Below are 22,762 nucleotides of genomic sequence, written 5' to 3'. Positions count from 1 at the left end.
TTTGCGTTAACGGACGCGCCCGTTTAAATGGCTTAAACTTAAACCCGAAATAGGGCTATTTGGTTTGATATGTGAGGGAAGAGATTTTGGAACTTCTTTTACTCGTTTCTTGGCGCTGGGCAGGGCTGGGCGGGCGGCGGCGCTGTTCGTCACGGCCATGGGCTCCATTGTGACGCGATTGATCCTGTAAGTCTCGATTTCCTTCGTGATTCTCGAGTGACAATCGCTTTCTTGGCGATGTTTTTCTTGTAGAATGGTTGTCGGCTATGCCTATCCCGCTTACGAGTGCTTCAAAGGCGTCGAAAAGAGCCGTCCAGACATTGATGCTCTTCGATTCTGGTGCCAGTACTGGTAATGCGTGACTTTTCCCTTTCCTATCCTTGTTGGAGAGAAGAACACTGTTTGTTTTGTTCATTTCTTTGCCTCGATCAGGATGATCATCGCGGTTTTGACGATATTTGAGCGCATCGGGGACACTTTCATCTCTTGGTACGAGCTTACTCTTCCATTTCTTTCTTTTTTTCTTCTTAAGAGCAAGAACTTATTAAGCTTGTTTCTCCAGGTTTCCAATGTACAACGAAGCAAAGGTCGCATTTATCATCTATCTGTGGTATCCCAAAACAAAGGTCTGGTACTTTCTTAGTTGTTCTTTCAAGGGATGATAACCAGCACTCGTTGTTCCAGGGGGCCACCTACATATACATGACGTTCCTGAAACCATACGTCTCTTTCCACGAGCCAACGATCGATCGCCACCTGAACGAGTTGAAGACTCGGGCAGGGGATTTGGCTTACAATTACTGGCAGAGAGCTGCGATGTACGTGCAAGCCAGGTTCTTGGAGCTCCTTCACTACGTGGCTTCGCAAACTCCGAACCCTCCCGTCGTAACTCAGGTACGCTTTGTTACGTTTTTCTTCATTTCGAGTGTTAAGCTAGCAGAAACGCGTCCTTTAACCCCGTTTCTTTGCCACTCTCGAACTTCTTCTATAGGAAAGTAGACCTGGCTGGCTGAGACGCTCCTTCACCCTTGCCTCGAACTATGGCTACACAACCGTAGCAAACTATGTGGCCGTCACTGAACCCTCAGATGGCTCACAACTTCCCGTCCATCCTGATGCACAGGCATCGTTCAATCCACCACACCCGCATCCAAACAGCAATCCACACCCTCCTGTCAAGACCAACTAAAAGCTTCTTCAAACTTGAAAACGAAACTCCGAGTCCTTTTTGTGAGCCAAAGCCTCCTTCCTCTTTTTCGTACTTCTTCCCGAGCCTTATCCTCTCGACTCCCATCGCCGAGCTTTGTTAACCAAAGTAGAGCTTTGCTTTCTCGTTTTCTCTCTTCGTTTCTCGGGTCTTCTGTTTGTAATGGCCTTCTTTGTTTTTCTCGCAGAATGTGACAACCAGGGATCAACCTCCTGCTGGTGGCCAGATTGTCGAAGAAGAGGACTATCACCTTGTTAATGAGGCCGAGGCACTGGAGGAGGTCCCAGAGGGTTATCGCGAGCCACTTGTCAACAGGAGAAGAGCCGCCAATGTGTGGTGAGACTTTTCCAAGCCTCCTCCTCTCGAAAAAAAAAAACTCGTACAAATAAGCCAGAGCCTGCGGTGTGATCGATCATACACTTCGTCCCAATAGATGGTACGTGTAGATAGATTCCATCTCTCTGTTATCTAACTCTCGTGCTTCCAGTTTTTCGAAAGGGCATGTATATATTCATATTTGTTGTGGAAGAAGAAGAAGATATAGTCTCGAGAGACTTGGCGTGAAATAAAAGAGTGGAGCGTTACAATACCTCTTGCGATCACCGAGCGAGAGAGAGCTTGGAGTAAGCTTAAAAGGTGCCTTGCTTGATGGCGTCTTCGTTGGCATCGCCCAAGGCGGCCTCGGACATGTACTTCTCGGCGAGTTGGACCCTCTTGACGTTCTCTTGCTCCTTGACGAGCATGTATCCGTACGACATGAGCTTGTTGATGGTCATGGCCGGCTTGGCAAACGTTGGTGGCCCGTCCCTTGAGTTGACGAGCTTGGATCCAATGTTCTCCACGCCGGTGGATTCGATCCACTTCCGGACCTCGTCATCGTACACTCTTGCTCTTAGAGCACCGAAGAAATCTGCGAAAGACGAAACGAAAAAAGGAGTGAGAACTTGCGGAGTGTCTATCGAGAGAAGTTCCGCGTACCGATGGATTGGCCTGGGAATGCATCCACAAGCTTCACCATGTCGTCCTCGGCGATCCCATCCGTGCGGAAGATCCCCTTGCAAACTCCTATCCTGTCCTCGCGGGTTGGCGCCCAGTAGTACTTCTCCATACGACCATCTCGGATGAGCGGCGCGTAGAGCGTGGAGAAGTCGTTTCCTGTGACGATGATTGGAACTCGGGGGATCTCCTCCTTGTTGTAGATTCCAGGGAGCTGGACGTTGGTCGGATTGTCAGCGATGTTCATGAGCGTTGCGTTCACCATCTGGTTGTTGACGGTGTACTGGGTGGTGCCACCCATTCGTCCAGCACCGGCATCCAGATCGTTGATGAAGAGGCAGCACATCTTTCCTTTCTTCTTGATGATATCCGCAGCCTCGCGGTATCTCTGCCGGATGAGTTTAGCAGGCTCTCCTGCATTTCCACTCTCGAGTTCTCCAGCACTCATCATAATCGGGCTGCCAGCAAAAACATGAGAATCAATGACTTGAACAAACAATGAACAAACAATGAACTTACTTGACACCAAGCTTGGAAAATACGAGCTCGCACTGGAATGACTTCCCCTGACCTTTGCCTCCCCAGATTCCAAGAATGAGTGGCACCTGGGACATTGTATCGCATCCATTTAGGAAAAACTTCAAAAAACTTGTAAATTAGCTTGCCTTGATGTTTGGAAGTGACATGAAGTTCTTGGCAATATGGATCATCAGCTTCTCCATGAACGCGGGTGCGATGTAAAAGCCGTCCTTGGTGTTGTCAAAAGCAAAGCTGGACGAATTCCATTCACAACATCATCAATGGATCAGGAAAAATAAAAAAACGAGCAACTTTGACGTAGAAGAAGAAGCTTACTTGCGCTGGGCCGTGCTGATGTACTCGTAGCTACTCATGATAGCAGTCTGGGTTCCCATTCCCATGGCTCCTTGGTAGAGAGTGTCCACCATTCCCTTGCCACGAGTAATGTCCTGCTGGTCGTCCGAGATATCGGTCGCCAAGCCCCCCCATCTATCTTTCGCCGACTGCTTTGTTTCGTCCTCTGTGCTCGAAGACTCGCAAACCACCCGGCTATGTCCCATAGCATGCGAGAGCGATGCTTGGAACGCATTCTTCCTTTTCAGGTTGAGGCCGAGAAACTGGGAATTGAGACAGGCCACCTTGGATGAGGATTTCTGCGCTGGTAAGCTCACAGCCTGTGAGAAAGGAACAAGACAGGTCAGTGAATTCTCGATCGCGAGCAAGAATGCGCTGGATCTAATCAATGCGTTGTGGAGACGACAAAACACGATGCATTATCAACGAAACGAAATCAGGAAAGATTTCGCGATCGATCGATACGTGATATTTCGAGCAAGAGGAACAATTCTTGAAGAAAGTGTGCCGAGAATCGATCGATGCCTCGCATTGCAGCGATGGAAATGTAGCAATCTAGCGCCAGGAGCAAGAATCCATGGATGCGATCCAGAGGAGAGATTATACCTGAGCAACGGGGACCGCCTGGAGAGACGACGCCATTGCGAGCGAGCGAGGGAGAGCGCTGGGAGAGCTAGGTATTGCGAGAGGGGGAGTGGCGCTTCTTCTAGACACAAGATAAAAACACAATCGCGTGGTTCTCAGGCACACATTGTGCAAACCGCGCAGCAAAACCGCGCGGCTGGATCACGCGGCGCACACGTGGCACTATTCTCAGGCCAGGAAGGGTGGAGAACACACGCCAGGTGGCATGCGCACAATGGCTGCAAATTAAATATTGATTCCCCTCCAATATTCCACTTCTCGACCACGAATTTGCGTTATCGGATTAGATTGACACAAAGCAAAACAAAACCTCGTCTTAAGAGCTTAAGCACCTGGGCTACATTGTTTATTTCTCGAGCTCTCTCTTCGTTTTACTCCACCTTGCGCCAGTTCCTTCGAGAAATAGGGTTCATCACGACTGGATTCTCCGACGCCGTGCGCGGCCAGCCCTCATCGTACCTCCTCTCCGTCTCGGCGATCCACTCGGGCGTCATGGTGCGCGGAGTGGTGCCTGCCACAGAGAATCGAATGCGCGTTCCAGGGAGAATTAGGGCGGGGAGAAATTTCACTTGCCTCCAAAGATCTTGCGATTGGAGATGAGATCCTGGCAAACGTAGGCAAAGACGAAGGAGCCCAGCACGGCGGGCACGGCCTTCATCGGGAACATAGGCCCCGAAGGGCGGAACGATCGGATCACTCGCGATGCGTCCTGCGACATACCTGATAAACCCTAAAAGATGGGAGGGCGATTAGCGGCGCCGCCGCTTTAAAAACTAAAGGGGCAAACGAAAATAAGCGGCGCCGCTTAAAGCTAGCGAATATTCGTCTCATCAGTTATTCAAGAACCCTATAAATGGTCGCGTGAATCAATCGAGTTTTGGGGGGAGAATGGCGGACGAGAAGCCGCCGCCGCCCCCGGCGAGGCGATTGAGCCTGCTTGAGCGGAGCAGCAGGCCCGACGTCCCGAAATTCAGGTACTCCTCTCCAGTTCTCCCCGCCGCGCCGCCGCCGAGGAAGCGCGTAAGCTTTGCCGAATCGGAGGATGTGAGGATCTTCGAGGCGGACAGGGAGCCCGTCGTCCAGCAGCCGATGATCTGGTTCTCGAGCTTTAGTCCGATCGCTGACGCTGGCAGCCGACCGGATGAATCGAGCGAGCAGGCGAAAGGCAGCGATCAGCCCTCGACGAGCGGCGGCGGCGGCGGCGCTGTTGTTGAGATTAAGAGGAGGTCTTCGTTGCTGGACAAGCCACCGGCGGCGAAAGAAGAGGTCTTGAAGAAGGATTGGCATGTCGAGCACGGCCAAGACCATGCCGAGGAGTGGTCGCAAATCTCCATGGCAGCGCAGAAGAAAGTCCATGAATCTACGAGGAAGAGGTCTAAGCGAAGCTCACGACCGATTCCAATCGGCAGCGCGGAGCAAGCTCTCGTTCCAGTGAGTGCTGCCACCGCCATGCCGTCTGCGTCGACTTCCACTGCCATAGTTGTTAGTGGAGGAGCTCCACAGCCGGAGGTGGCCGAGAAGAAGAAGAAAACGAAGAAAAAGAAGAAGAAGAAGAAGAAAAAGACGAAGAAGAAGAAGAAGAAAGTGAAGCAGATGAGCGTCATGGCGTTCTTGAGAGGAACTATCAAGAGAGGTAGCAAGGCCAAAGTCGAGAGAGCTCTCAAGAGGATGATGAGACGCATCGTGACCAAAGTGAAGCGCAAGCGCGATCGAATGAAGGCGGACAAAGATGTGGACATGGTGAAGATCCGGAGGGGATTTAAGCGAGGGAGGAGGAAGAAGAAGTTCTACACGGTGAAGAAGATTCGGGGGCGTAACTTTGGATTAAAATCCTTGCTCAAGCAGTGGAAGTGGGTTTTCATCTTCTCGTAAGAGATTAGAACTTGCAAGGTAAGGTTTTCTCTGTGCTCTTTTATCTTTAGAGTTAATTGTCTACGATGCAGTTTGGAACTTCTTCGAGCGCACCCAGGGAAAAGCCTTGATGGTATTGTGGCTTGCTTTTAGTGCTATAAACTGTTGATGTTCTTCTTTTCCAGACTACGGTGAGACGCCATCCTTATTCACAAGTACGTAACTCCCATTACAAGTTACAAGCTGCTAGAGTTTCTTATAGATTTTTTGTCAGGGTGATACCATTTTTTGAGTTCTTTCACGATAGTGTTTTCCAATTGCTGGTAAGTGTTTTCGTTTAAGTAACCGCATCGTCACGGTCCTTGAGAAGATTTCAAATGGCACTGCACTCAATCAAGCTGCCAAAGAGGCAAGATATTTCGTCCGAGATGAATGCAGCAAAGCTAACCAGTACTTGCGAGTTCGAAAGCCATCCTTGAGGTCTGTAAAGAAATTTGCATTGTTCTTTTCTAGGAGCATTACAAGAAGAACTAAAACCTTTCATTACCTTCGCATGGTCAGGGGCCCTGTGATGCAAGTCGCCACACACTTTTGTGTGCCTCTCTCGGCCTTGGGAAAGATTGGTCTTTGGATCCTGGCCGCTTTCTCGGAGCCTGAGCGTTTAAAACCCGACCGGGAATGAGCACTCGATACAGGCAAGCTGAAAAATTGCTTCTTTTTTTTTCTCATTGACAACCCGTGGACTGCCGCTCCAGCTCGCGATCTACATCTGGCGAGGTACGTGCACGCTGCGAATTTTTTCATGCAAGAAGTTGGCAGGAGGCTGGAATCTGACGGCTCGGAAGCGGAATAAGTAAACTGGAATTTTATTCCCTTTTTAATTCAGAATATCTGTGGTGGATATTCCAGTCTGTAACTGTCACCGGCGTTCTTGGATCTAAGTGCTCGGAGAGAGGGGCGATAGGAATCGGCTACTTTTTGGCTCGTTTAGGCAGGAGAATGAGTATTAAGACAGTCCAGGTAGGGGATGAGGTGTTGAGGAAGGGGCCATGGATGCCCGAAGAGGACGAGATATTGGTAGAGTATGTACGTCAATATGGGCCTCGGGATTGGAGCTCCATTCGTTCCAAAGGCCTCCTCCCACGCACTGGGAAATCCTGCCGCTTGCGCTGGGTCAACAAGCTCAAGCCCGACTTGAAAAGGTTTTCCATTCTTTCATTCCGTGCTCATGGAAAGATCACACACACACACACACACACACACACACATATAATATGTATATAAGCTTTGAATGTGATTTTTCTTTTGTCTCAGAAGTGGGTGTAAATTCTCCCCCGAAGAAGAAAAGCTTGTGGTGGAAATGCAATCGAAACTTGGCAACAAGTGGGCCAAGATCGCGTCGTGCCTTCCAGGACGCACCGATAACGATGTCAAGAACTTTTGGAGCACCAGGCAAAAGCGACTCCTCAGGGCGCTCCAGCGGCCAAAGACGCCGTCCGGGAAAGGCGATTGCTCCAGCCTCGACTTGCATGACATGAACAAAGAGCCCCTCAACGAGTTCTCTGCGTTCCAGGTAGAAGCAAACCACTTGTAACTTGATCTAGGAACACAAATAAAAAGAGTGGAAAAAGCTTTGCTTCTTTTCTTCTTTTTTGCCGCTACCAAAATGTTTTTTTTTTTTTTCCTTCACACAAACACAGGTCCCAAGTCCTTCGTGCTCTCCCACGCTGTTGTCATCACCCTTTCAGAGTTTTGGCCCGCCTCTCTTCTTCGGGAACGAAGAGGAGGACAACACCTTCAAGGGGCAATCTGATGAGTGGAAACCAAGTAGGCAGAGTTTGCAAGCCTTTGGTGACTTGGAAGACATGGAAGATGTCTTGACTGCAAAGTTGCCGGACATTGGGCCACCCGACTATCCGTTTCCGGATACAGATTTCTCAAACTCGAATGCTGCGGCAGTGGCAGCAGCAGCAGCAGCAGCAGCCACAACTGGCACCCCTCCAGCTCAACACCAACATCAGCAAGATCAACAACAGCAGCAGCAAGGTGGTGCTACCTTTTGTTGTAGTGACCTTTCGGGATTTTTGGCTGGCAGTCCACCGCAATGGGAGAAGCTGCCGCTCTTGTGCCTTGATCCAGATGCGTGCATAAAAGAGGAAGGAGACTCCATCAGTCCCGACAGCGTGCTCTCTGGCTTCCCGGCTGATGTGTTTGATTCACTTGCACCCAGGTTTGGTCCTGCAAAGTTTGTCAGTATGTTTAGTCTAGTCGAGTGACTTCGTCTCCAAGCTCTAGTAGTAGACTAGTAGTAATTTTTTATATGAGCAAAGCTCTCTTCATGGATCATGAGTAGTAGTATTCTTTGCGAGCCGAGCCTAGAGCTCATTAGAGCTCACTTTCAGAACGGTTCAAGTTGAAGAGGATGCATGTACCAGACAACGCGAGCAGCTCGCACTCACAAAGCAGCCACGAAATTTTTCTTACTGGCCATGCTTCAACATGGATTTGGAATCTGGATCTACGCTGCAAGACTTGACGTTCCTCTTGTTCCTTTTTCGCGTCGGGATGCACATCTACTGGTTGTCAGCGGGTATGCGATCTTCATGAAAGCTCGATTCTTCTCTCGCAGGTAATGGAGGAAGCCTGGCTATATTTTCGTTTCGCTGTATGGTGGATCTTCGATCGGGATAGGTAAGTTTTCGGATTTCTTATATTTTTTCTCTCTTGAAGTCTTAAGTGATTCTACCGGCTCGGGAGTACACACGTTCGTGCTCTACCACATTGCCATGTTCACGCTCAAAGACACCTCTGTGGTCGCGACGACTTAAAAAGTCCGCTCCATACGACACACCACATTTTGAAACGAGCGCCTCCTGTACGAGCATTGGCCTCAGTTTCCCGGACTTGCATCTGAGCTCCTTCGACCGACGAACGACAACGACGACGATATCATAGTGGTATGGATCAAGAAGAAACCATCGAAGCTCTGGCACAAGCAAATTTAGAGCCGGGTATAGGTACCTGCTCGTCAAGGCCAACACCGAGCTAGCGAGAGGAGCAGCACTAGACCCGCCGATTCTTCTTCCAGCCGGAGCAGCGCAGCAGCCCAACATCGTGGAGCTCGAATTTATCTGTACCAAAGTTCAATGCTCGCAAGAAAGGAAAAAAAACGCCATGAGGCGCACGAGGATCTTTTTACTGCATTAAAAACAGGTAAACAAACAAAAAAGGAAGTATTGAAAGATGCAGAGCAAAAAATGGCACATTTATGAATTGTCTACAAACACTCGAACAAACTCGTGAATCACAAAGCGAAAATAGCAATCGAATCTCTTTTCTGATACTTGTACATGAGATTTACGCTTGGTCTGCAGCACCACCATCATTGTCAATTTATTGTCATGCACCTTTCTCTTTTGCTAAAATTATTCCCCTATCGAGCTCTTGCTTCCACCTCAGGGACTTGAGCAAAAGTTTCTTCTCTTGCCAATGGACATGTCCAGCTTCCATGGTACAGCATGTCTTTGTTAATCTAAGCCCAAAAAAATAGTTAATCAATAACAGTGCATTAGCAAGAGAAATTGCCTATGATATGGAGGTTTTATGTAATCCAAAAGACTAAAAGAGGTCTATAAAAATAAAATAAGTTTTAAACAAATGAGTATACAATCAAGACTAATTCTTTAACGTTATTATCCTTATTACACTTTTAAAACCTTGCAGCCCCTCCCTTGGGGGACAATTGCTTTGGGTTTTTACCTTATGACTTGTATTAATACTTAATTGTGGTCTCTCATTCAACCTCAAACTCTAATCTTATTTTTGGTTTGTTTAAGCAAATATGTAAAGGGACTGAGATGGTAGTGGATATACCTAAAATATATTTGGATATTTTAGAATATTTTACCATCTAATGGTTTTTATTCGTTTAGATTAATTTTGTATTTATAATTTATAAACTTTTTTAAACCCTTTCTAGTATATTCTTTTTTATTCTATCATCTAATGCAATAAGATTAATCTTGTATTTATAAATTACAAACATGCTTATAATTACAAATTTTATTTGATCAATTGGATTAATAAGTAAGAATAACATTACTATTAAGCAAACTAAATGCTGCTATGCATAGCAATTTATTATATGTTTTGCAATTTATTAATATCAACCAAAAATCAATAAAGTACATAACTATATTCAAGACTGTAGACGCTAACAAGCAGAATTTGGTAAGAATCTAGTATTATCTTGTGACCACTCACTGTGTTCATGGAGCAAATCAAGAGCAGCGCAAGGCAAATGTCATGAAGAAGAAAAAGAAAGGATCTTCGCTGATCGATCTCTGGCTGAGTCTCGGCCAAAGGTCAAAGTCGAGAGAGCTCTCAAGAGGATGATGAGACACATCGTGATGAAGTGAAGCACAAGCACAATGGGGGCAAAGATGGAGATGGTGAAGATCGGATTAAAGAGGAGCAAGGAGAACATGATGATAAAGATGAATTCATGGGTGTGACTTAGGATTAAAATTCAGCAGTGGTCTTCCTGTTCTAGAAGCAGGTTTTCTAGAAGGAGGTTTTCCCTGTGCTCTTCATCTTCCAGTTCTATGAAGCAGATTGGCACGGGGATCTTAGAAAGAAAATTCTTCAAGACTAATGACGAGTACTACTGTACTTGTCATTGCAAGTACATTACAACTTGATAGAATTTTTTGTCAAGGTGATTTTTTGTTCATTTTTCAGTTATTTCACGATAGTGTTTTCGTACAAGTAACCAGTTTTCGGAGGATTTCCTCAGGTCGGGCAACTAAAAATCGAAAAACTTTGATGTATTTATAAGCTGTTAACATAGTCTACATTTCTACCTTTTGTACCAGCTTCTACTGATTCATCATGGGCCATCGTCACGGTCCTTGAGAAGATTACAAATGTCACTACACTCAACCAAGCTGGCAAAGAGGCAAAAAATCGAAATCGAGAGCTCAACGTAGCAAAGCTTACCAGTACTTGCGAGTTCGAAAGCCATCCTTGAAGACAACCAGAGGTCTGTAAGGAAACACAGTTCTTTCGTAGGATCACTAGATAAGAACTAAAATCGTGCATTACCTTCTGATGTTTAGGGGCCCTTCTCCCGGTCCTCCAGCTCCTCCTGCGATGCAAGTCGACACACACTTTTGTGTGCATCTCTCGGCCTTGGGAGAGATTGGTCTTTGGATCCTGGCCGCTTTCTCCGAGCCTAAGCGTTTAAAACCCGACTGGGAATGAGCACTCGATACAGGCAAGCTGAAAGATTGCTTTTCTCATTGACAACCTTGAATGTCCCGAGGAACGTTGTTGTAAGTGTCTTTTTCCGAGATCTCAGCAAGAGCGCTAGAACAACACAGTGTTGTTACCATGGCAAAGAGGCAAACGCCAGTGGCCACTCCACGCTTGGATACTACTGCTAATTCTCCATCCTTGCGAGCTATCAAAGATTTAGAACTTACTGGAGAATGGAGCTCAGCCTTCTTACTCTTGCGAAACAAAGGTCCTAGAGAGGTAAGCGAAAGACACTGTGCCATGGCCATTAGCCATCCAGTTCTCTCGGCAGGACACGTGTCAGCATCTTATTTGAAGGGTTTGACAGATGTCAGGCTTCCATTCGTCTAACTAGCCGTTTAAAAATCACTTTGAAAATGCCGAGCATTTTGCCCTAGCGTTGAATGGGGCGATGGCGGAAGAAGCCCCAAATGGTGCTTTGCGCTGCGCTTGGAAGGGGCCACATGATCCCGATGATGGGCCTCGCTCGATCGCTAGCTTCTACAGGTGAAATATCGGTCACAGTCGTCTTCCAGAACGCTGGAGCTCGGAATTCCATCCAGGAAGCAACATTCTTCTCAGGGCTGGACGTGGAGCTCGCTGTCTTAGACGCGGCTAATCTGTGCGAGGATCCGCCATGGCTGACTGGCGGATCCGTCAGCGCAAGGATGCACAAGGATCGATCGCGGCGATCGCCTAAGGCAGCAGCAGGTTCCATGGATCCAGAATCGGCGCTTCGAGAGCTCCTCGCAGATCTTCTCGCCTCTCCATCGCCTCCGGTCTGCCTTGTGGCCGATTTCTCGCTGCCGTGGACTGCCGCTCCAGCTCGCGATCTAGATCTGGCGAGGTATGTGCTCTACACGGACCCTGCGAATTTCATGGCTGTGGCGTATTTTTGCAAGAAGCTCGTGGAGATGGCGATCTTGCCAGCCAAAGATCCCCGCGAGAAGAAGATCGCTGTTCCTGGCGTCCCGGATCTCTCCCAGCACGATATTTCGCAGTATATATGGGATTCCAGGGACCAATATCATCCCCGGGTAGAACTCTGGCACCGAAAAACTGTGGAATCCGACGGTGTGCTACTCAACACTTTCTACGAGCTCGAATCTTCGGCCGTCGATGCGCTTCGAGAAGAGATTCTCCCCGGGACGAGCTTGTTCACTGTTGGGCCGCTCATAGTGACTGGCTTTTCCGGCTCGGAAAGTGATAGCAGATGTGCGGTGTACGGGGCCGAGAAGAATGCGTGCATGGAGTGGCTGGATTCCAAACCGGAATCCTCTGTTCTCTACGTGAGCTTCGGCAGCTGGGAGGTTCTGGTGGACGATCAGATAACGGAGCTTGCGCAAGCATTAGAATCCAGCGGCTGTTTCTTCCTGTGGGTGGTGAGGCTCGCTCCAGGATCCAGCATTGGGAGCTTGCTGCCACAGGGATTCGAGAGCAGGGTGATCGCCCCTGGACGTGGTTTGATCGTCACGACTTGGGCGCCTCAACAGGAGATTCTCAAGCACCAGGCAACTGGGGGATTTGTGACACACTGCGGCTGGAATTCCGTGCTGGAGTGCGTTTGCTTGGCGGGTGTGCCAATGGTTTGCTGGCCTTTGATCTCGGATCAACCGACGACGTGCCGGTTTGTGGTGGACGGGCTTAGAATCGGAGTCGAGATCCACGAGGATGCGAGTGGTTTCGTGGATAGGGGGGAGATTGAGAATGCCGTAAAGATGGTGATGGTGGAAGGCGCTGAGATGCGGCGCATTGCCGGGGAGTATAAGAGACTAGCAGCGATTGCCGCTAGCGAGGAGGGGAGCTCGAGCATCAGCTTAAGAGAATTCATGGACAAGGCACTCAAGGGACGAAGTTATGTCCCTTGCAACTCCGGGAACTCTACGTGATCATCATGGTTAGCAGTCACTGGCAGTAGATGCTAGCGAGCAGAATTTGGTGACTACTGTCTCTAGGATCGAGCTCGAAGCCACGCTCAGCGCAGTACTTGGCACCGCGAACACGACCATGGCTTTTGTAAGCTGCCAGCAACGTAGCCCAAGCCACAGGAGAGTCTTGTAGCACCGGAAGACTGTGAACGAGCTCCTCGGCGATTGACAAGAATCCCGATCGCGCAGTAACGTCGACCATGCAGCACAGATGCTCCAGCCGCGGCGTCACGCCTTGCTCTTGCATCAGATGAAGGTAGCAACGAGCTTCAGCAACAAGGCCGGCATGGCTGCAAGCTTTTACGAGAGCCGAGTACGTTATCTCATCAGTTTCCACGCTCTCCATCCTCATCGTATGGAACAGTTCCTTGCAGCGCTCGACCCGCCCGAAGCGTCCACAGGCCGTCACCAACACGTTCCAGCACGCGTTGCTAGTGTGGAGAACGTCGTGAGGTAGTGCCTTGAAAAGCTCTTCTGCTCCATCGCTGACGCGAGTCTCTGTGCAGGAAAACTCGTACTCGCAATGAGCTTGCAGCAAAGCAGTCCAGGAAACAACGTCCGGGTAGAGAATGCCGTCGAAGGTGATCTTCGCAAGCTCTGTGTGCCCGTTGCGAGCGTGCATCGAGAGAAGAATGTTGGAGAGCAGCACGTCTAGTTCAGGCAGTCGAGAAAGAAAATCGAGCGCGTGAGAGGAATGCCCCTGTTGAGCATACATTTGCAGCATCGACGCCCAAGGCACCGTCAACCAGCACGGCATCGCGTCAAACACCAGCTTTGCTTCTTCCAAATACCCGGCTTTGGCGAATCCATCGAGCAGGCAAGTGTAAGTCACTAGATTTCGTGCAGGCATCTGATCAAACAAGCTCTTTGCCTTGTCCAGGAAGCCATGGTTTCGTACGTAAGCGAAGATCATGGTGTTCCAAGAGATGATGTCCCGTACGCCAGCCATGGCGTCGAACAAAGCTCTGGCCTTGTCTACAAGGACACGGGACTGGCTATACGCCGAGAGAAGGATGTTCCACGACGCTACGCTTCGCTCCGGCATTCTCACGAAGAGATCCTCGGCGTCTTCCAGGTACGAAAGCTTTGCATAAGCTGAGATCATCGAGTTCCAGGAGACGACGTTGCGCTCGAGCATGGAGTCGAAAATCCGTCTGGCATCCGAGAGATGACCGTGCTGGGCATGCGCTTGGAGCATGGCTGTCCAGGACACGACGTTCCACTCGGGCATTCTCTCAAACGTCGCCTGCGCTCCCTCGAGATGCCCATTTACGGCATAAGCCTGGAGAAGGATCGTCCACGAGTAGACATTTGGGCGAGCGATGGTGTGGAAATGCGACACCGCCCGCTCCAAGTTGGCGCTCTGGCCATACAAATCAATCCTCAAGTTTGCCTCCAGTATGCTGCTTTGTGAATCTTGGAACTCACCTTTGTGTTCTTGATGATAGACCACGAAGAAGAACGTAGCAATGTTACAAGAACAGCAATGCATCGCGCTCGTCAAGTCTTGCACCACTCTATCCCAGCTCCAAGGCGTTCACAGCTCGTCCATTCCGGATCCTTGCTCCACCATTCTCTCCAACGTTTTGATCCAAATCTATGGCCGCCTCGGCAGCGTGGAGCAAGCCCGCCGTGTCTTCGACACGATGCACTCCCGCGACAGCTTCTCCTGGAACGTTATGCTCGTGGCATATTCGCGAAACGGGCATCTCGAATATGCCAAGGCCGTGTTTGATGCCAACCCACGCCCGGACTTTGTTTCGTGGACCTCGATAGTTAGCACTTACAGCAGCCGGGGAATGTTGCAAGATGCTCGGAATCTGTTTGACAAGATGCCCCTGAGGAATCTCGTCTCGTGGAACGCGATGCTTGCGGCATATGCCAAGGAAGGGCACGTCACCGAGACCAAAACCCTATTTCACAACATGCCTTTGCAAAACTTGATCTCGTGGACGATAGTTTTAAGTGTTCTTAGCCAGGCATTGCTTTTAGAGGAAGCTGAGAGGATATACCTCGCGATGCCCGAGAGAGATGCGGTATCGACGACCGTGATGCTTGAAGCAAATGCCCAACACGGGCATTTTGCGAAAGTGAACACTATCTTTGACGATATGGCGATTCACGATCTCGTTTCATGGAACGCGTTGCTCAGTGCTTATGCCAAGTATGGCAGCAACCCTTTACATCAGTGCAAGGAACTTTTCTATAAAATGCCCTGTTGGAACCTTGTGTCGTGGAATGCGATGCTGCTGGCCTTTGCAGGCATTGATCTCAAAGCCGCGAAGAACTGGTTTGACAACGAGATGAGCGAGCCGGGAACGAGAGATCTCATCTCCTGGAACATTCTCATGTCTGCCTTTGCAAAACACGGCCTCGTCGACGAAGCAAGCGAAGTCTTCTCCCAAATGCCCGTTTGCGATCAAGTGTCATGGAACTCGCTGCTCTCTGCGTTTGCTCAAAACGGGAGGCTGCCAGAGGCCAAGCAAGCGTTTCACGAAGAAATGCCGGCTTGGGATTCCATCTCGTGGACGATCATGCTGTACGCCTATGCTGCATCAGGCAACGTTGAAGAAGCCAAAGTTTTGTTTGACAAAATGCCACTCAAGAGCCTGATTTCCACAAACCTCCTGCTTTTCGTGTATGCCCAAGCCGGCTATGACGAACAAGCTCGAAAGTTCCTCGACGAAAGCGCTGCCGAGCATAGCTTAGCTTCGTGGACGATGGTTTTGTCCGCGTACGCGCTGAATTCCCAGCTCCGGGATGCCCAAGATCTGTTCGAAAAAATGCCAGAGAAAGATACCGTGGCTTGGACCTCAATGCTCGCTGCAAATGCCACTTCCGGGCAAATGCATCGAGCAAAGAGGCTGTTCGATGCGATGCCCGAGCTGGATCTCGTAGCCTGGACCGTGATGCTGGAAATGCACGCCCAAAACAGCGACCCAGAAGGAGTGCTCGATCTCTCGCGTCAAATGCTGATCCATGGAATCCTCCCGGATAACACTGCCTTTACGTGTATGCTCTTTGGGTGTAGCCATGGCGGCGACGTCGCCGCCGGGCGTTCGAGCTTCCACTCCATGGCGATCGATTTCCACCTGGAAGGCGGGAGGAGGGATTACGGATGTATGATCGATCTGCTGGGCCGCGCCGGATACCTGGAGGATGCGATCGATCTGGTGGAGACGATGCCCTATCCCGCGCGCGTCGATGATTGGATCTGCCTGCTGGGATCGTGTCGAAGGATTAGCGACGCGCGGCGTGCCACTCGCGCTGCCAGCCGCGCCGTGGAGCTCGATCGAGCGGCGGCGCCCTACATTCTCCTGGCAAACAAATTCTCTTTTTCTTTTTAGGGTTCTTGGGAAATTTACACTTCTCTAGCTCTCAATTCTCTTCCAGGAGCTCCATGACCTTCTCGATCGGCACCTCCTCGACCTTCTTGATGACCGTGGTGATCTCGCCGCGCTCCAGAGCCTCGTAGAATTCCCGGACGCGCCGCTTGTAGCTGATGTGGTACATTTTCCAGCAAGAAGCCACTGATCGAGAGGAATTTTCGTGAGAAAGCATTGGCGCGATCGAACTGGGATACCTGAGAGGCCGAGAGCGAGGCCGTAGAAGATCTCCCTTACGATGCTTGGCGGCCTCCTAGCCGTGGCTGCCGCGGCAGTGGCGACTTTAGACGCCATGGATTAGGGTTCTTCGCATTCTCCTCTTTCTAGCTAGGTAGGGCTTGAGGACGACGGCGATGGCGGAAAATTTCGGCCTGGGGATGCTACTGGACATTGTGGACGATGACTGGTTGCGCGATACGCTCCCTGACGACGGTAAGATCGATCTTGTGCTAATCGATTGATCGATATTTCCTTGCCACAGATATTCCATTTCCTCCCGGCGTCGTTCCCCCGACCGATGACATGGAAGAATCGAGTATGATTTCTCTCCTCTCTGGGATCGATCGATCGCTCACTGTGTTCTTGGATCAGATCAAGAGCAGCAGCTCGCGGCGCAGGACAAATGGACCGATCTCGGCCTCAACACGATTCAGTGATCTTTCGATTCTGGAGAGACTTCTCCATTGGCGGGAAAATAGAGTTTTTAGGGTTCTATGGCGTCCAGGAGACGGGCAGCGCCATCGCAGAGCTCCGCTCCACCTCCAAAGCGCCAGGGGAGCTCTCAGGCACCGGCGGCGACGCGAATGCCAGAGCCGCCGCCTCCTCCTCCTGTCGACGAGGAGGACTTCGATGAAGATGTGTTCTTGGAGGAGACGCTTCTCAGGGACGTGGAGCTCCAGGCCACTGGCATAACAGCGAGCTTGGCCAAATGGAAGCGCAACCACGTCGAGGCGTTTGATCCAAAAGAGCATCCCGTTGGTACATAGCACTTGCTCGTTTTTGCGTCTTCTTCGAGCTTACCTTAATCTCGTTGTCAGTGTTTCAGCAACTCGAGATTGACTATGTGATCGGCGAAAGCGATAGAGAGTGGATGCCAGGAAGAACTGGCCCTGCTGCAATTTTGAGGATGTTTGGTGTCACGCAGCAAGGTCTGTCTTTTCTTTTTCAAACTTTTACAAAGGGTTTTGATTGATCATCGGTCATCCAGGAAACAGTGTTTGCTGTCATATACACGGGTTTGAGCCTTACTTTTATATCAGCTGTCCTGACGGATGGAATCCTGATGACACGTCTAAGTTCCGCCATACTCTCGAGGTAAGTATCAATGCAATATCATTGCGGAACTATATGTGTTTTACAGACAAGAATGCGCGAAGCAAACAGGAATAGCAAGACTCCCACTTTTGTTCCAAGAGTAGAGATGGTCCAGAAGCGAAGCTTGATGTACTTCCAAACACAGAAAGCAAGGGCGTTCCTCAAGATTGTTGTTGCACTTCCAACAATGGTTGCTTCCTGTAGAGGTACGACTTTTTAGTAGAGTACTGAAACTAAGTACGCTTTTCCGAGCAGGAATTCTTGAAAAAGGCATCACTTTGGAAGGCTTTGGTCATAAATGCTTCATCACATACGAGAGCAATATTCTCTTTGCTCTTCGATTCATGATTGATTGCAACGTAGGTGGTGGAAACTGGATTGAGCTTCCTGGTGGATCTTATCGTTTGACTCCACGCCGACTTTCAACCTGCCAAATTGAGATCGATATACTGTAAGTTTGTCATTTCAAATGTGAAATATTGTGAAATGTTCAACACTTTTATTTGTGCTTTCTGATCCAGATACAACAAGATTGTCAGTCATAGTGCTACTGGCCAGTACTCCAAGCTTGCACCTTTTCGTATATTGAGCTTTGACATCGAATGTGCTGGGCGGAAAGGACATTTTCCAGAGCCCGAACATGATCCCGTTATTCAGGTGCGTATCTTTTATTTGTTTTTCGATTCAATAAGTGGCGCCATTATGTAGATTGCGAATCTTGTGACAGTTCAAGGGGAAAGTCGTCCTATGGTTCGAAATGTGATGACGCTCAAATCTTGTTCTGCGATAGTTGGAGTGGACGTTATGTCCTTCGATACTGAGAAAGAGGTCCTCTTGGCATGGCGGGTAAGTATTTCTTAATAGTTACAATATAGTATAATGTGATTGTGATTGTGCAGGACCTTATCCGAGAAGTTGACCCTGACATTATTATCGGCTATAACATTTGCAAGTTCGATATGCCTTACCTGATCGAGGTATGTTAAATTCTGCGATTTCTGCTCACGCTTTCATCTTGCCTGGGCAGAGGGCACAAAAGCTTGGAATTGTGGAGTTTCCTGTTCTTGGACGTATTCGCAACAGCCGAGTCCGTGTTAGAGATGCGACATTTTCTTCAAGGTTGTAAATGCGCCTGGTGGTTGTCACTAATATTTTCTCCATTCGTTTAGGCAATATGGTATAAGGGAAAGCAAGGAAGTTTTGATAGAAGGACGCGTACAATTCGATTTGCTACAGGTTTTTTGCATTTATTTTTGTCTGGCACTAATGTGAAGTTTCCCTGCAGGCAATGCAAAGAGATTATAAGCTCAGCTCATACTCCTTAAACTCGGTGTCTGCTCATTTCCTTGGAGAGCAGGTTCAGAGCTTTTATTATTTTAAATAAGTCTCACCTTTGCCTTACAGAAAGAGGACGTCCACCATTCCATCATTGCTGATTTGCAAAATGGTAACTCGGAAACTCGGAGGCGTTTGGCTGTTTACTGCTTAAAAGTGAGCCGCACTTTGGTTCTATGTTTATATTTTCCATGTTTTCTCTGTCAGGATGCGTATCTGCCTCAGAGATTACTCGAAAAGCTGATGTTTATATATAACTATATCGAAATGGCAAGAGTAACAGGAGTTCCCATTTCGTTTCTTCTTTCGAGGGGACAAAGTATCAAGGTACAGTGGATTTTATTGTTATTTTTGCTCATTTATAACAAACACTACCCAGGTGCTTTCACAAATTCTAAGAAAATGCAGACAACGAAACTTTGTCGTGCCAAACATTAAGGGACAAGGGGCTGGGCAGGAAACCTTTGAAGGTGCAACCGTAAGTAGTTCGGGCTTTTGAATCGATTTTTATAAACGCTGCTGCGTTACAGGTTCTAGAAGCAAGGGCTGGATTTTACGAAAAGCCAATTGCCACGCTTGATTTTGCATCACTGTACCCATCAATTATGATGGCTTACAATCTTTGCTATTGCACCTTGGTACTGTACTCCATATTGTGTATTTGATTGTGGAATTACTTGTTTTATTCAGGTTAGAACGGAGGATCAAGCCAGATTGAACATAGCACCAGAAAATGTTAACAAAACGCCGTCTGGTGAAATGTTTGTCAAAACAAATATGGAGAAAGTAATAGCTCTATGTGCTTATATATGATGATTTTGACATTAATTTTCAGGGGATCCTTCCTGAAATCTTAGAGGAACTGCTTGCTGCCAGAAAGCGAGCCAGAGCCGACCTGAAGGTGATTTTAAGAAGAACGTTAAGCTTAACTTATCAAATCATTGCAGGAAGCTACCGATTCACTTGAAAAAGCCGTGTTGGACGGTCGGCAGCTAGCTCTCAAGGTTAGTTTTGAAGTTATCTCCCGGATTATGGTCTCTTAACAATATTGTGCCAGGTTAGTGCGAACTCAGTCTATGGATTCACAGGCGCAACAGTTGGCCAGCTTCCTTGCCTTGAAATTTCATCCAGCGTAACTAGCTATGGTACAATCTCATCCGTTTTGTTTTGTTGGTTTTAATAGAACGAGAGTTGCAGGAAGGCAGATGATTGAACACACCAAAACCCTCGTGGAAGGACGTTTCAACACAAGCAACAAATATGACAACAATGCAGAAGTACATGCTCGGCTTTGTAGAATTCTCAGGATTTGATCTTCTCTTACTGTTTTCAGGTGATCTACGGGGATACGGATTCAGTAATGGTTCAATTTGGTGTCTCTACCGTTGAGGACGCCATGAATCTTGGAAGGGAGGCGGCTGATTATATCAGCGAGACATTTACCAAGGTTTTGCCTTCATTGTATGTTTTCTCCACTGATGTTTTTTTCGGGTATTTGCAGCCTATCAAGTTGGAATTTGAGAAAGTGTACTTCCCCTATTTGCTGATTAGCAAAAAGAGGTATGCAGGCCTACTTTGGACGAAGCCCGCAAAATACGACAAAATGGACACGAAAGGTATTATGACATTGTGCTACAGTATCTACTTAATGTGTGTTTTTCTTGTTGTACATTTTAGGAATTGAAACGGTTCGGCGAGATAATTGTTTACTAGTAAAAAATGTGGTGACTCAAAGCCTCCACAAGATTCTTGTTGATCGAGATGTGCCTGGAGCTGTGGACTTTGTTAAGGGCATGATTTCGGACTTGCTGATGAATCGTATGGATCTATCACTTCTTGTTATCACAAAGGTATCATGTGAATAGTACTTGTATCTGTACCTCACGGCTTGTTTCAGGGCCTCACAAAAACTGGCGATGATTATGCCGTCAAGGCTGCTCATGTTGAGCTTGCTGAGCGTATGCGTAAGGTATGTGCCTCTAAATTAGTACATGAGATCGACCTCTGACTTGTCTCAAACTCAACAGCGTGATGCAGCCACTGCTCCAAATGTAGGCGATCGTGTTCCTTACGTCATAATTAAAGCCGCAAAGGGAGCTAAGGTTGTATGTTTTTGTTCATTGATCTGCTGTCTCTTTAAATTATCTCCTTTCGCAGGCATATGAGCGGTCTGAGGATCCAATCTATGTCTTGGAAAATAACATTCCCATCGATCCTCAGTACTATCTGGAAAATCAGCTGAGTAAGGTACCACAAAAGACTGAGATGTGTTTGTGCGCTAAGATTATGAGTCGCAGCCACTGCTCCGGATATTCGAACCAATTCTCAAGAATGCGAGCAAGGAGCTTCTCCACGGGAGCCACACTCGCTCCGTGTATATCACAACGCCCTCCAACAGTGGCATTATGAAGTTCGCGAAAAAGCAACTAACCTGTCTGGGCTGCAAAGCTATAATCAGGTACAAGCTCCTACTATTTAACTGTAGCTGATTTGTCACTCGTCCTTTTGACGATAGTGGCGGCGACACACCATTGTGTAAACACTGCAGCGGCCGTGAAGCGGAGCTATACCAGAGAACTGTTGCAAATGGTAGGTTCTGATATACCGTCAGCACTAACGCTACTGCTGTCACGCAGTGAGGGATTTGGAGCAGCTATTTGGAAGGCTGTGGACTCAATGCCAGCGGTGCCAAGGATCTTTACATCAAGACGTTTTGTGCACAAGGTTGAGCACTGTAGTAGTGTTTATGCCTCAACTAACAAAGGCATTGTGTCTGCAGTCGCGACTGCCCAATCTTCTATCGACGGAAAAAAGCACAGAAGGATCTGTCGGAAGCCGAACTGCAAGAGCAGCGCTGGGACTTTTAGAACATAGAGGCTTTTCATCTTGGACATCTCTATCATATATAAGGTTTCCAAGTAGAGGGGATTCATGCCTCTGAAGATATACTATAGCAGCAATCAGCAAGCTCATGACTCGGGAATATATAACGAAGCATTTTCCGGTCTTTATTTATATGAAAAAATCGTTCTGCTTTCTTTCACAACACATCTTATTATGTTGAATCCAGGGAACACAACATGAAACTTTTTTACTTCTTGTAAGCTGGTGGAGGTGGCGATACATACTTGTAGTAAGGTGGTGGAGGGGATTCATATTTGTAGTATGGAGGCGGTGGGGATTTGTAGTAATAGTAAGGTGGAGGTGGAGACTCGTACTTGTAGTATGGTGGTGGTGGAGACTCATACTTGTAATAAGGAGGCGGTGGAGATTTATAGTAATATGGAGGCGGTGGTGGCGATTCATACTTGTATGGTGGCGGAGGTGGGGATTCATACTTGTAAGGAGGCGGTGGGGGCGACTCATACTTGTATGGAGGGGGAGGTGGCGATTCATACTTGTATGGTGGCGGAGGTGGGGACTCATACTTGTATGGTGGCGGAGGTGGGGATTCATACTTGTAAGGAGGTGGTGGGGGTGACTCATACTTGTATGGAGGTGGAGGTGGCGATTTGTACTTGTATGGTGGCGGCGGTGGAGATTCATACTTGTAAGGAGGCGGTGGGGGCGACTCATACTTGTATGGAGGTGGAGGCGGGGACTCGTACTTGTATGGAGGTGGAGGTGGTGATTCGTACTTGTATGGTGGTGGTGGCGGTGACTCATACTTGTATGGTGGCGGCGGTGGCGACTCATACTTGTATGGTGGCGGTGGTGGGGATTCATACTTGTATGGTGGCGGTGGCGGTGATTCATACTTGTAAGGAGGCGATTCATACTTGTAGTATGGTGGTGGCGGGGATTTGTAGTAGTAATGTGGTGGTGGTGGGGATTTATAGTAGTAGTGTGGCGGTGGCGGAGATTCATACTTGTAAGGAGGCGATTCATACTTGTAGTATGGTGGTGGTGGGGATTTGTAGTAGTAATGTGGT

At 48.4% G+C, this 22,762-nt stretch overlaps 12 protein-coding genes across 15 annotated transcripts in view; 7 read left to right on the top strand and 5 right to left on the bottom strand.

Moving 5' to 3' along the window:
- Positions 1-70: 70 nt before the first annotated feature.
- Positions 71-1,778, top strand: LOC112351258 (putative HVA22-like protein g). Its single transcript, XM_024688764.1, has 6 exons — positions 71-186; positions 253-351; positions 433-489; positions 563-626; positions 685-894; positions 1,395-1,778. The coding sequence occupies exons 1-6, from the start codon at positions 158-160 to the stop codon at positions 1,545-1,547; spliced, it is 612 nt and encodes a 203-aa protein (XP_024544532.1). The 5' UTR covers positions 71-157; the 3' UTR covers positions 1,548-1,778.
- Positions 1,695-3,816, bottom strand: LOC9643972 (ribulose bisphosphate carboxylase/oxygenase activase 2, chloroplastic). Its single transcript, XM_024688763.1, has 6 exons — positions 3,683-3,816; positions 3,059-3,396; positions 2,869-2,974; positions 2,723-2,808; positions 2,186-2,661; positions 1,695-2,117 (listed from the first exon to the last, which is right to left on the bottom strand). Exons 1-6 carry the CDS (start codon positions 3,716-3,718, stop codon positions 1,837-1,839), a joined length of 1,323 nt encoding a protein of 440 aa, XP_024544531.1. The 5' UTR covers positions 3,719-3,816; the 3' UTR covers positions 1,695-1,836.
- Positions 3,817-5,702: 1,886 nt separating this feature from the next.
- Positions 5,703-6,494, top strand: LOC112351236. Its single transcript, XM_024688731.1, has 6 exons — positions 5,703-5,724; positions 5,769-5,787; positions 5,847-5,895; positions 5,943-6,052; positions 6,134-6,267; positions 6,328-6,494. Exons 1-5 carry the CDS (start codon positions 5,703-5,705, stop codon positions 6,252-6,254), a joined length of 321 nt encoding a protein of 106 aa, XP_024544499.1. The 3' UTR covers positions 6,255-6,267; positions 6,328-6,494.
- Positions 6,495-6,571: 77 nt separating this feature from the next.
- LOC9651191 (transcription factor MYB63) lies at positions 6,572-8,205 on the top strand. The gene is made up of 4 exons (XM_024688730.1): positions 6,572-6,774; positions 6,887-7,145; positions 7,321-7,821; positions 8,008-8,205. Exons 1-4 carry the CDS (start codon positions 6,572-6,574, stop codon positions 8,203-8,205), a joined length of 1,161 nt encoding a protein of 386 aa, XP_024544498.1.
- A 2,172-nt stretch (positions 8,206-10,377) lies between these two features.
- On the bottom strand, positions 10,378-11,149 carry LOC9643971. 3 transcript variants are annotated; one of them, XM_024688701.1, is made up of 5 exons: positions 11,082-11,149; positions 10,881-11,033; positions 10,676-10,805; positions 10,571-10,615; positions 10,378-10,481 (listed from the first exon to the last, which is right to left on the bottom strand). In XM_024688701.1, exons 1-5 carry the CDS (start codon positions 11,134-11,136, stop codon positions 10,403-10,405), a joined length of 462 nt encoding a protein of 153 aa, XP_024544469.1. In that variant the 5' UTR covers positions 11,137-11,149; the 3' UTR covers positions 10,378-10,402. The 3 variants fall into 3 exon arrangements, with proteins under 3 accessions (XP_024544469.1, XP_024544467.1, XP_024544468.1); XM_024688699.1 differs by having other exon boundaries at positions 10,881-11,149; XM_024688700.1 differs by having other exon boundaries at positions 10,384-10,518; positions 10,881-11,149.
- A 45-nt stretch (positions 11,150-11,194) lies between these two features.
- Positions 11,195-14,193, top strand: LOC9651190 (UDP-glycosyltransferase 88A1). The gene is made up of 2 exons (XM_002983684.2): positions 11,195-13,248; positions 13,302-14,193. The coding sequence occupies exon 1, from the start codon at positions 11,272-11,274 to the stop codon at positions 12,754-12,756; it is 1,485 nt and encodes a 494-aa protein (XP_002983730.2). The 5' UTR covers positions 11,195-11,271; the 3' UTR covers positions 12,757-13,248; positions 13,302-14,193.
- On the bottom strand, positions 12,773-14,026 carry LOC9643970 (pentatricopeptide repeat-containing protein At2g35030, mitochondrial). Its single transcript, XM_024688729.1, has one exon. It carries the CDS (start codon positions 14,024-14,026, stop codon positions 12,773-12,775), a length of 1,254 nt encoding a protein of 417 aa, XP_024544497.1.
- Positions 14,057-16,142, top strand: LOC9643969 (pentatricopeptide repeat-containing protein At4g02750). Its single transcript, XM_002983683.2, has 2 exons — positions 14,057-14,149; positions 14,244-16,142. The coding sequence occupies exons 1-2, from the start codon at positions 14,057-14,059 to the stop codon at positions 16,140-16,142; spliced, it is 1,992 nt and encodes a 663-aa protein (XP_002983729.2).
- On the bottom strand, positions 16,116-16,503 carry LOC112351229 (putative cytochrome c oxidase subunit 5C-4). Its single transcript, XM_024688702.1, has 2 exons — positions 16,379-16,503; positions 16,116-16,325 (listed from the first exon to the last, which is right to left on the bottom strand). The coding sequence occupies exons 1-2, from the start codon at positions 16,473-16,475 to the stop codon at positions 16,174-16,176; spliced, it is 249 nt and encodes an 82-aa protein (XP_024544470.1). The 5' UTR covers positions 16,476-16,503; the 3' UTR covers positions 16,116-16,173.
- LOC112351230 (anaphase-promoting complex subunit 13-like) lies at positions 16,499-16,847 on the top strand. Its single transcript, XM_024688703.1, has 3 exons — positions 16,499-16,613; positions 16,663-16,716; positions 16,773-16,847. Exons 1-3 carry the CDS (start codon positions 16,535-16,537, stop codon positions 16,835-16,837), a joined length of 198 nt encoding a protein of 65 aa, XP_024544471.1. The 5' UTR covers positions 16,499-16,534; the 3' UTR covers positions 16,838-16,847.
- A 28-nt stretch (positions 16,848-16,875) lies between these two features.
- Positions 16,876-21,774, top strand: LOC9651189 (DNA polymerase delta catalytic subunit). Of its 2 annotated transcripts, XM_002983682.2 has the most exons (30): positions 16,876-17,159; positions 17,219-17,329; positions 17,389-17,495; positions 17,542-17,701; positions 17,751-17,946; positions 18,017-18,152; positions 18,204-18,341; positions 18,395-18,472; positions 18,523-18,614; positions 18,665-18,731; positions 18,781-18,852; positions 18,900-18,986; positions 19,038-19,157; positions 19,210-19,308; positions 19,361-19,468; positions 19,521-19,616; positions 19,666-19,731; positions 19,778-19,834; positions 19,888-19,975; positions 20,028-20,107; positions 20,164-20,277; positions 20,332-20,446; positions 20,508-20,680; positions 20,728-20,799; positions 20,858-20,932; positions 20,988-21,077; positions 21,128-21,288; positions 21,346-21,419; positions 21,467-21,554; positions 21,610-21,751. In XM_002983682.2, exons 1-30 carry the CDS (start codon positions 16,895-16,897, stop codon positions 21,695-21,697), a joined length of 3,273 nt encoding a protein of 1,090 aa, XP_002983728.2. In that variant the 5' UTR covers positions 16,876-16,894; the 3' UTR covers positions 21,698-21,751. The 2 variants fall into 2 exon arrangements, with proteins under 2 accessions (XP_002983728.2, XP_024544465.1); XM_024688697.1 differs by having other exon boundaries at positions 18,900-19,157; positions 21,610-21,774.
- Positions 21,775-21,815: 41 nt separating this feature from the next.
- The window catches only part of LOC9651188 (extensin-2), a 2,042-nt gene continuing 1,095 nt past the window's right edge, over positions 21,816-22,762 (bottom strand). Inside the window, exon 3 of the mRNA XM_024688728.1 lies at positions 21,816-22,758. Coding sequence (XP_024544496.1) covers positions 21,922-22,758 — 837 coding nt within the window. The 3' untranslated portion in view covers positions 21,816-21,921. The remainder of the gene's footprint in view (positions 22,759-22,762) is intronic.

Source organism: Selaginella moellendorffii, unplaced genomic scaffold, assembly GCF_000143415.4.
Source record: "Selaginella moellendorffii unplaced genomic scaffold, v1.0 SELMOscaffold_59, whole genome shotgun sequence".
In the NCBI taxonomy this organism is placed as follows: Eukaryota; Viridiplantae; Streptophyta; class Lycopodiopsida; order Selaginellales; family Selaginellaceae; genus Selaginella; species Selaginella moellendorffii.
This window is presented reverse-complemented; position numbering and strand designations above follow the sequence as displayed.

What these genes read in the sequence shown, in the direction of transcription:
- LOC9651191 (XM_024688730.1), top strand. Translation starts at nt 6,572, where the DNA reads ATGAGTATTAAGACAGTCCAGGTAGGGGATGAGGTGTTGAGGAAGGGG. An exon ending in ACGAGTTCTCTGCGTTCCAG is followed by an intron (nt 7,146 to 7,320) that starts GTAGAAGCAAAC and finishes TCACCCTTTCAG; the next exon opens with AGTTTTGGCCCGCCTCTCTT. An exon ending in GGTTTGGTCCTGCAAAGTTT is followed by an intron (nt 7,822 to 8,007) that starts GTCAGTATGTTT and finishes TGCATGTACCAG; the next exon opens with ACAACGCGAGCAGCTCGCAC.
- LOC9643970 (XM_024688729.1), bottom strand. Translation starts at nt 14,026, where the DNA reads ATGCCCGAGTGGAACGTCGTGTCCTGGACAGCCATGCTCCAAGCGCAT.
- LOC112351230 (XM_024688703.1), top strand. Translation starts at nt 16,535, where the DNA reads ATGGCGGAAAATTTCGGCCTGGGGATGCTACTGGACATTGTGGACGAT. An exon ending in CGATACGCTCCCTGACGACG is followed by an intron (nt 16,614 to 16,662) that starts GTAAGATCGATC and finishes TCCTTGCCACAG; the next exon opens with ATATTCCATTTCCTCCCGGC. An exon ending in CGATGACATGGAAGAATCGA is followed by an intron (nt 16,717 to 16,772) that starts GTATGATTTCTC and finishes TTCTTGGATCAG; the next exon opens with ATCAAGAGCAGCAGCTCGCG.
- LOC112351258 (XM_024688764.1), top strand. Translation starts at nt 158, where the DNA reads ATGGGCTCCATTGTGACGCGATTGATCCT. An exon ending in TGTGGTATCCCAAAACAAAG is followed by an intron (nt 627 to 684) that starts GTCTGGTACTTT and finishes TCGTTGTTCCAG; the next exon opens with GGGGCCACCTACATATACAT. An exon ending in ACCCTCCCGTCGTAACTCAG is followed by an intron (nt 895 to 1,394) that starts GTACGCTTTGTT and finishes TTTTTCTCGCAG; the next exon opens with AATGTGACAACCAGGGATCA.
- LOC112351229 (XM_024688702.1), bottom strand. Translation starts at nt 16,475, where the DNA reads ATGGCGTCTAAAGTCGCCACTGCCGCGGCAGCCACGGCTAGGAGGCCG. An exon ending in CCTCGCTCTCGGCCTCTCAG is followed by an intron (nt 16,326 to 16,378) that starts GTATCCCAGTTC and finishes CCTCTCGATCAG; the next exon opens with TGGCTTCTTGCTGGAAAATG.
- LOC9651190 (XM_002983684.2), top strand. Translation starts at nt 11,272, where the DNA reads ATGGGGCGATGGCGGAAGAAGCCCCAAATGGTGCTTTGCGCTGCGCTT.
- LOC9643971 (XM_024688699.1), bottom strand. Translation starts at nt 11,136, where the DNA reads ATGGCCATGGCACAGTGTCTTTCGCTTACCTCTCTAGGACCTTTGTTT. An exon ending in GGGCCCCTAAACATCAGAAG is followed by an intron (nt 10,616 to 10,675) that starts GTAATGCACGAT and finishes GTTTCCTTACAG; the next exon opens with ACCTCTGGTTGTCTTCAAGG. An exon ending in TTTCGAACTCGCAAGTACTG is followed by an intron (nt 10,482 to 10,570) that starts GTAAGCTTTGCT and finishes AATCTTCTCAAG; the next exon opens with GACCGTGACGATGGCCCATG.
- LOC9651189 (XM_024688697.1), top strand. Translation starts at nt 16,895, where the DNA reads ATGGCGTCCAGGAGACGGGCAGCGCCATCGCAGAGCTCCGCTCCACCT. An exon ending in ATCTTTGCTATTGCACCTTG is followed by an intron (nt 19,469 to 19,520) that starts GTACTGTACTCC and finishes TGTTTTATTCAG; the next exon opens with GTTAGAACGGAGGATCAAGC. An exon ending in AAGCCGCAAAGGGAGCTAAG is followed by an intron (nt 20,933 to 20,987) that starts GTTGTATGTTTT and finishes CTCCTTTCGCAG; the next exon opens with GCATATGAGCGGTCTGAGGA.
- LOC9643969 (XM_002983683.2), top strand. Translation starts at nt 14,057, where the DNA reads ATGCCCATTTACGGCATAAGCCTGGAGAAGGATCGTCCACGAGTAGAC. An exon ending in TGCGACACCGCCCGCTCCAA is followed by an intron (nt 14,150 to 14,243) that starts GTTGGCGCTCTG and finishes TCTTGATGATAG; the next exon opens with ACCACGAAGAAGAACGTAGC.
- LOC112351236 (XM_024688731.1), top strand. Translation starts at nt 5,703, where the DNA reads ATGGTATTGTGGCTTGCTTTTA. An exon ending in ATAGTGTTTTCCAATTGCTG is followed by an intron (nt 5,896 to 5,942) that starts GTAAGTGTTTTC and finishes GTCCTTGAGAAG; the next exon opens with ATTTCAAATGGCACTGCACT. An exon ending in GTTCGAAAGCCATCCTTGAG is followed by an intron (nt 6,053 to 6,133) that starts GTCTGTAAAGAA and finishes TCGCATGGTCAG; the next exon opens with GGGCCCTGTGATGCAAGTCG.
- LOC9643972 (XM_024688763.1), bottom strand. Translation starts at nt 3,718, where the DNA reads ATGGCGTCGTCTCTCCAGGCGGTCCCCGTTGCTCAG. An exon ending in ATCAGCACGGCCCAGCGCAA is followed by an intron (nt 2,975 to 3,058) that starts GTAAGCTTCTTC and finishes GAATTCGTCCAG; the next exon opens with CTTTGCTTTTGACAACACCA. An exon ending in TTTTCCAAGCTTGGTGTCAA is followed by an intron (nt 2,662 to 2,722) that starts GTAAGTTCATTG and finishes TTTTGCTGGCAG; the next exon opens with CCCGATTATGATGAGTGCTG.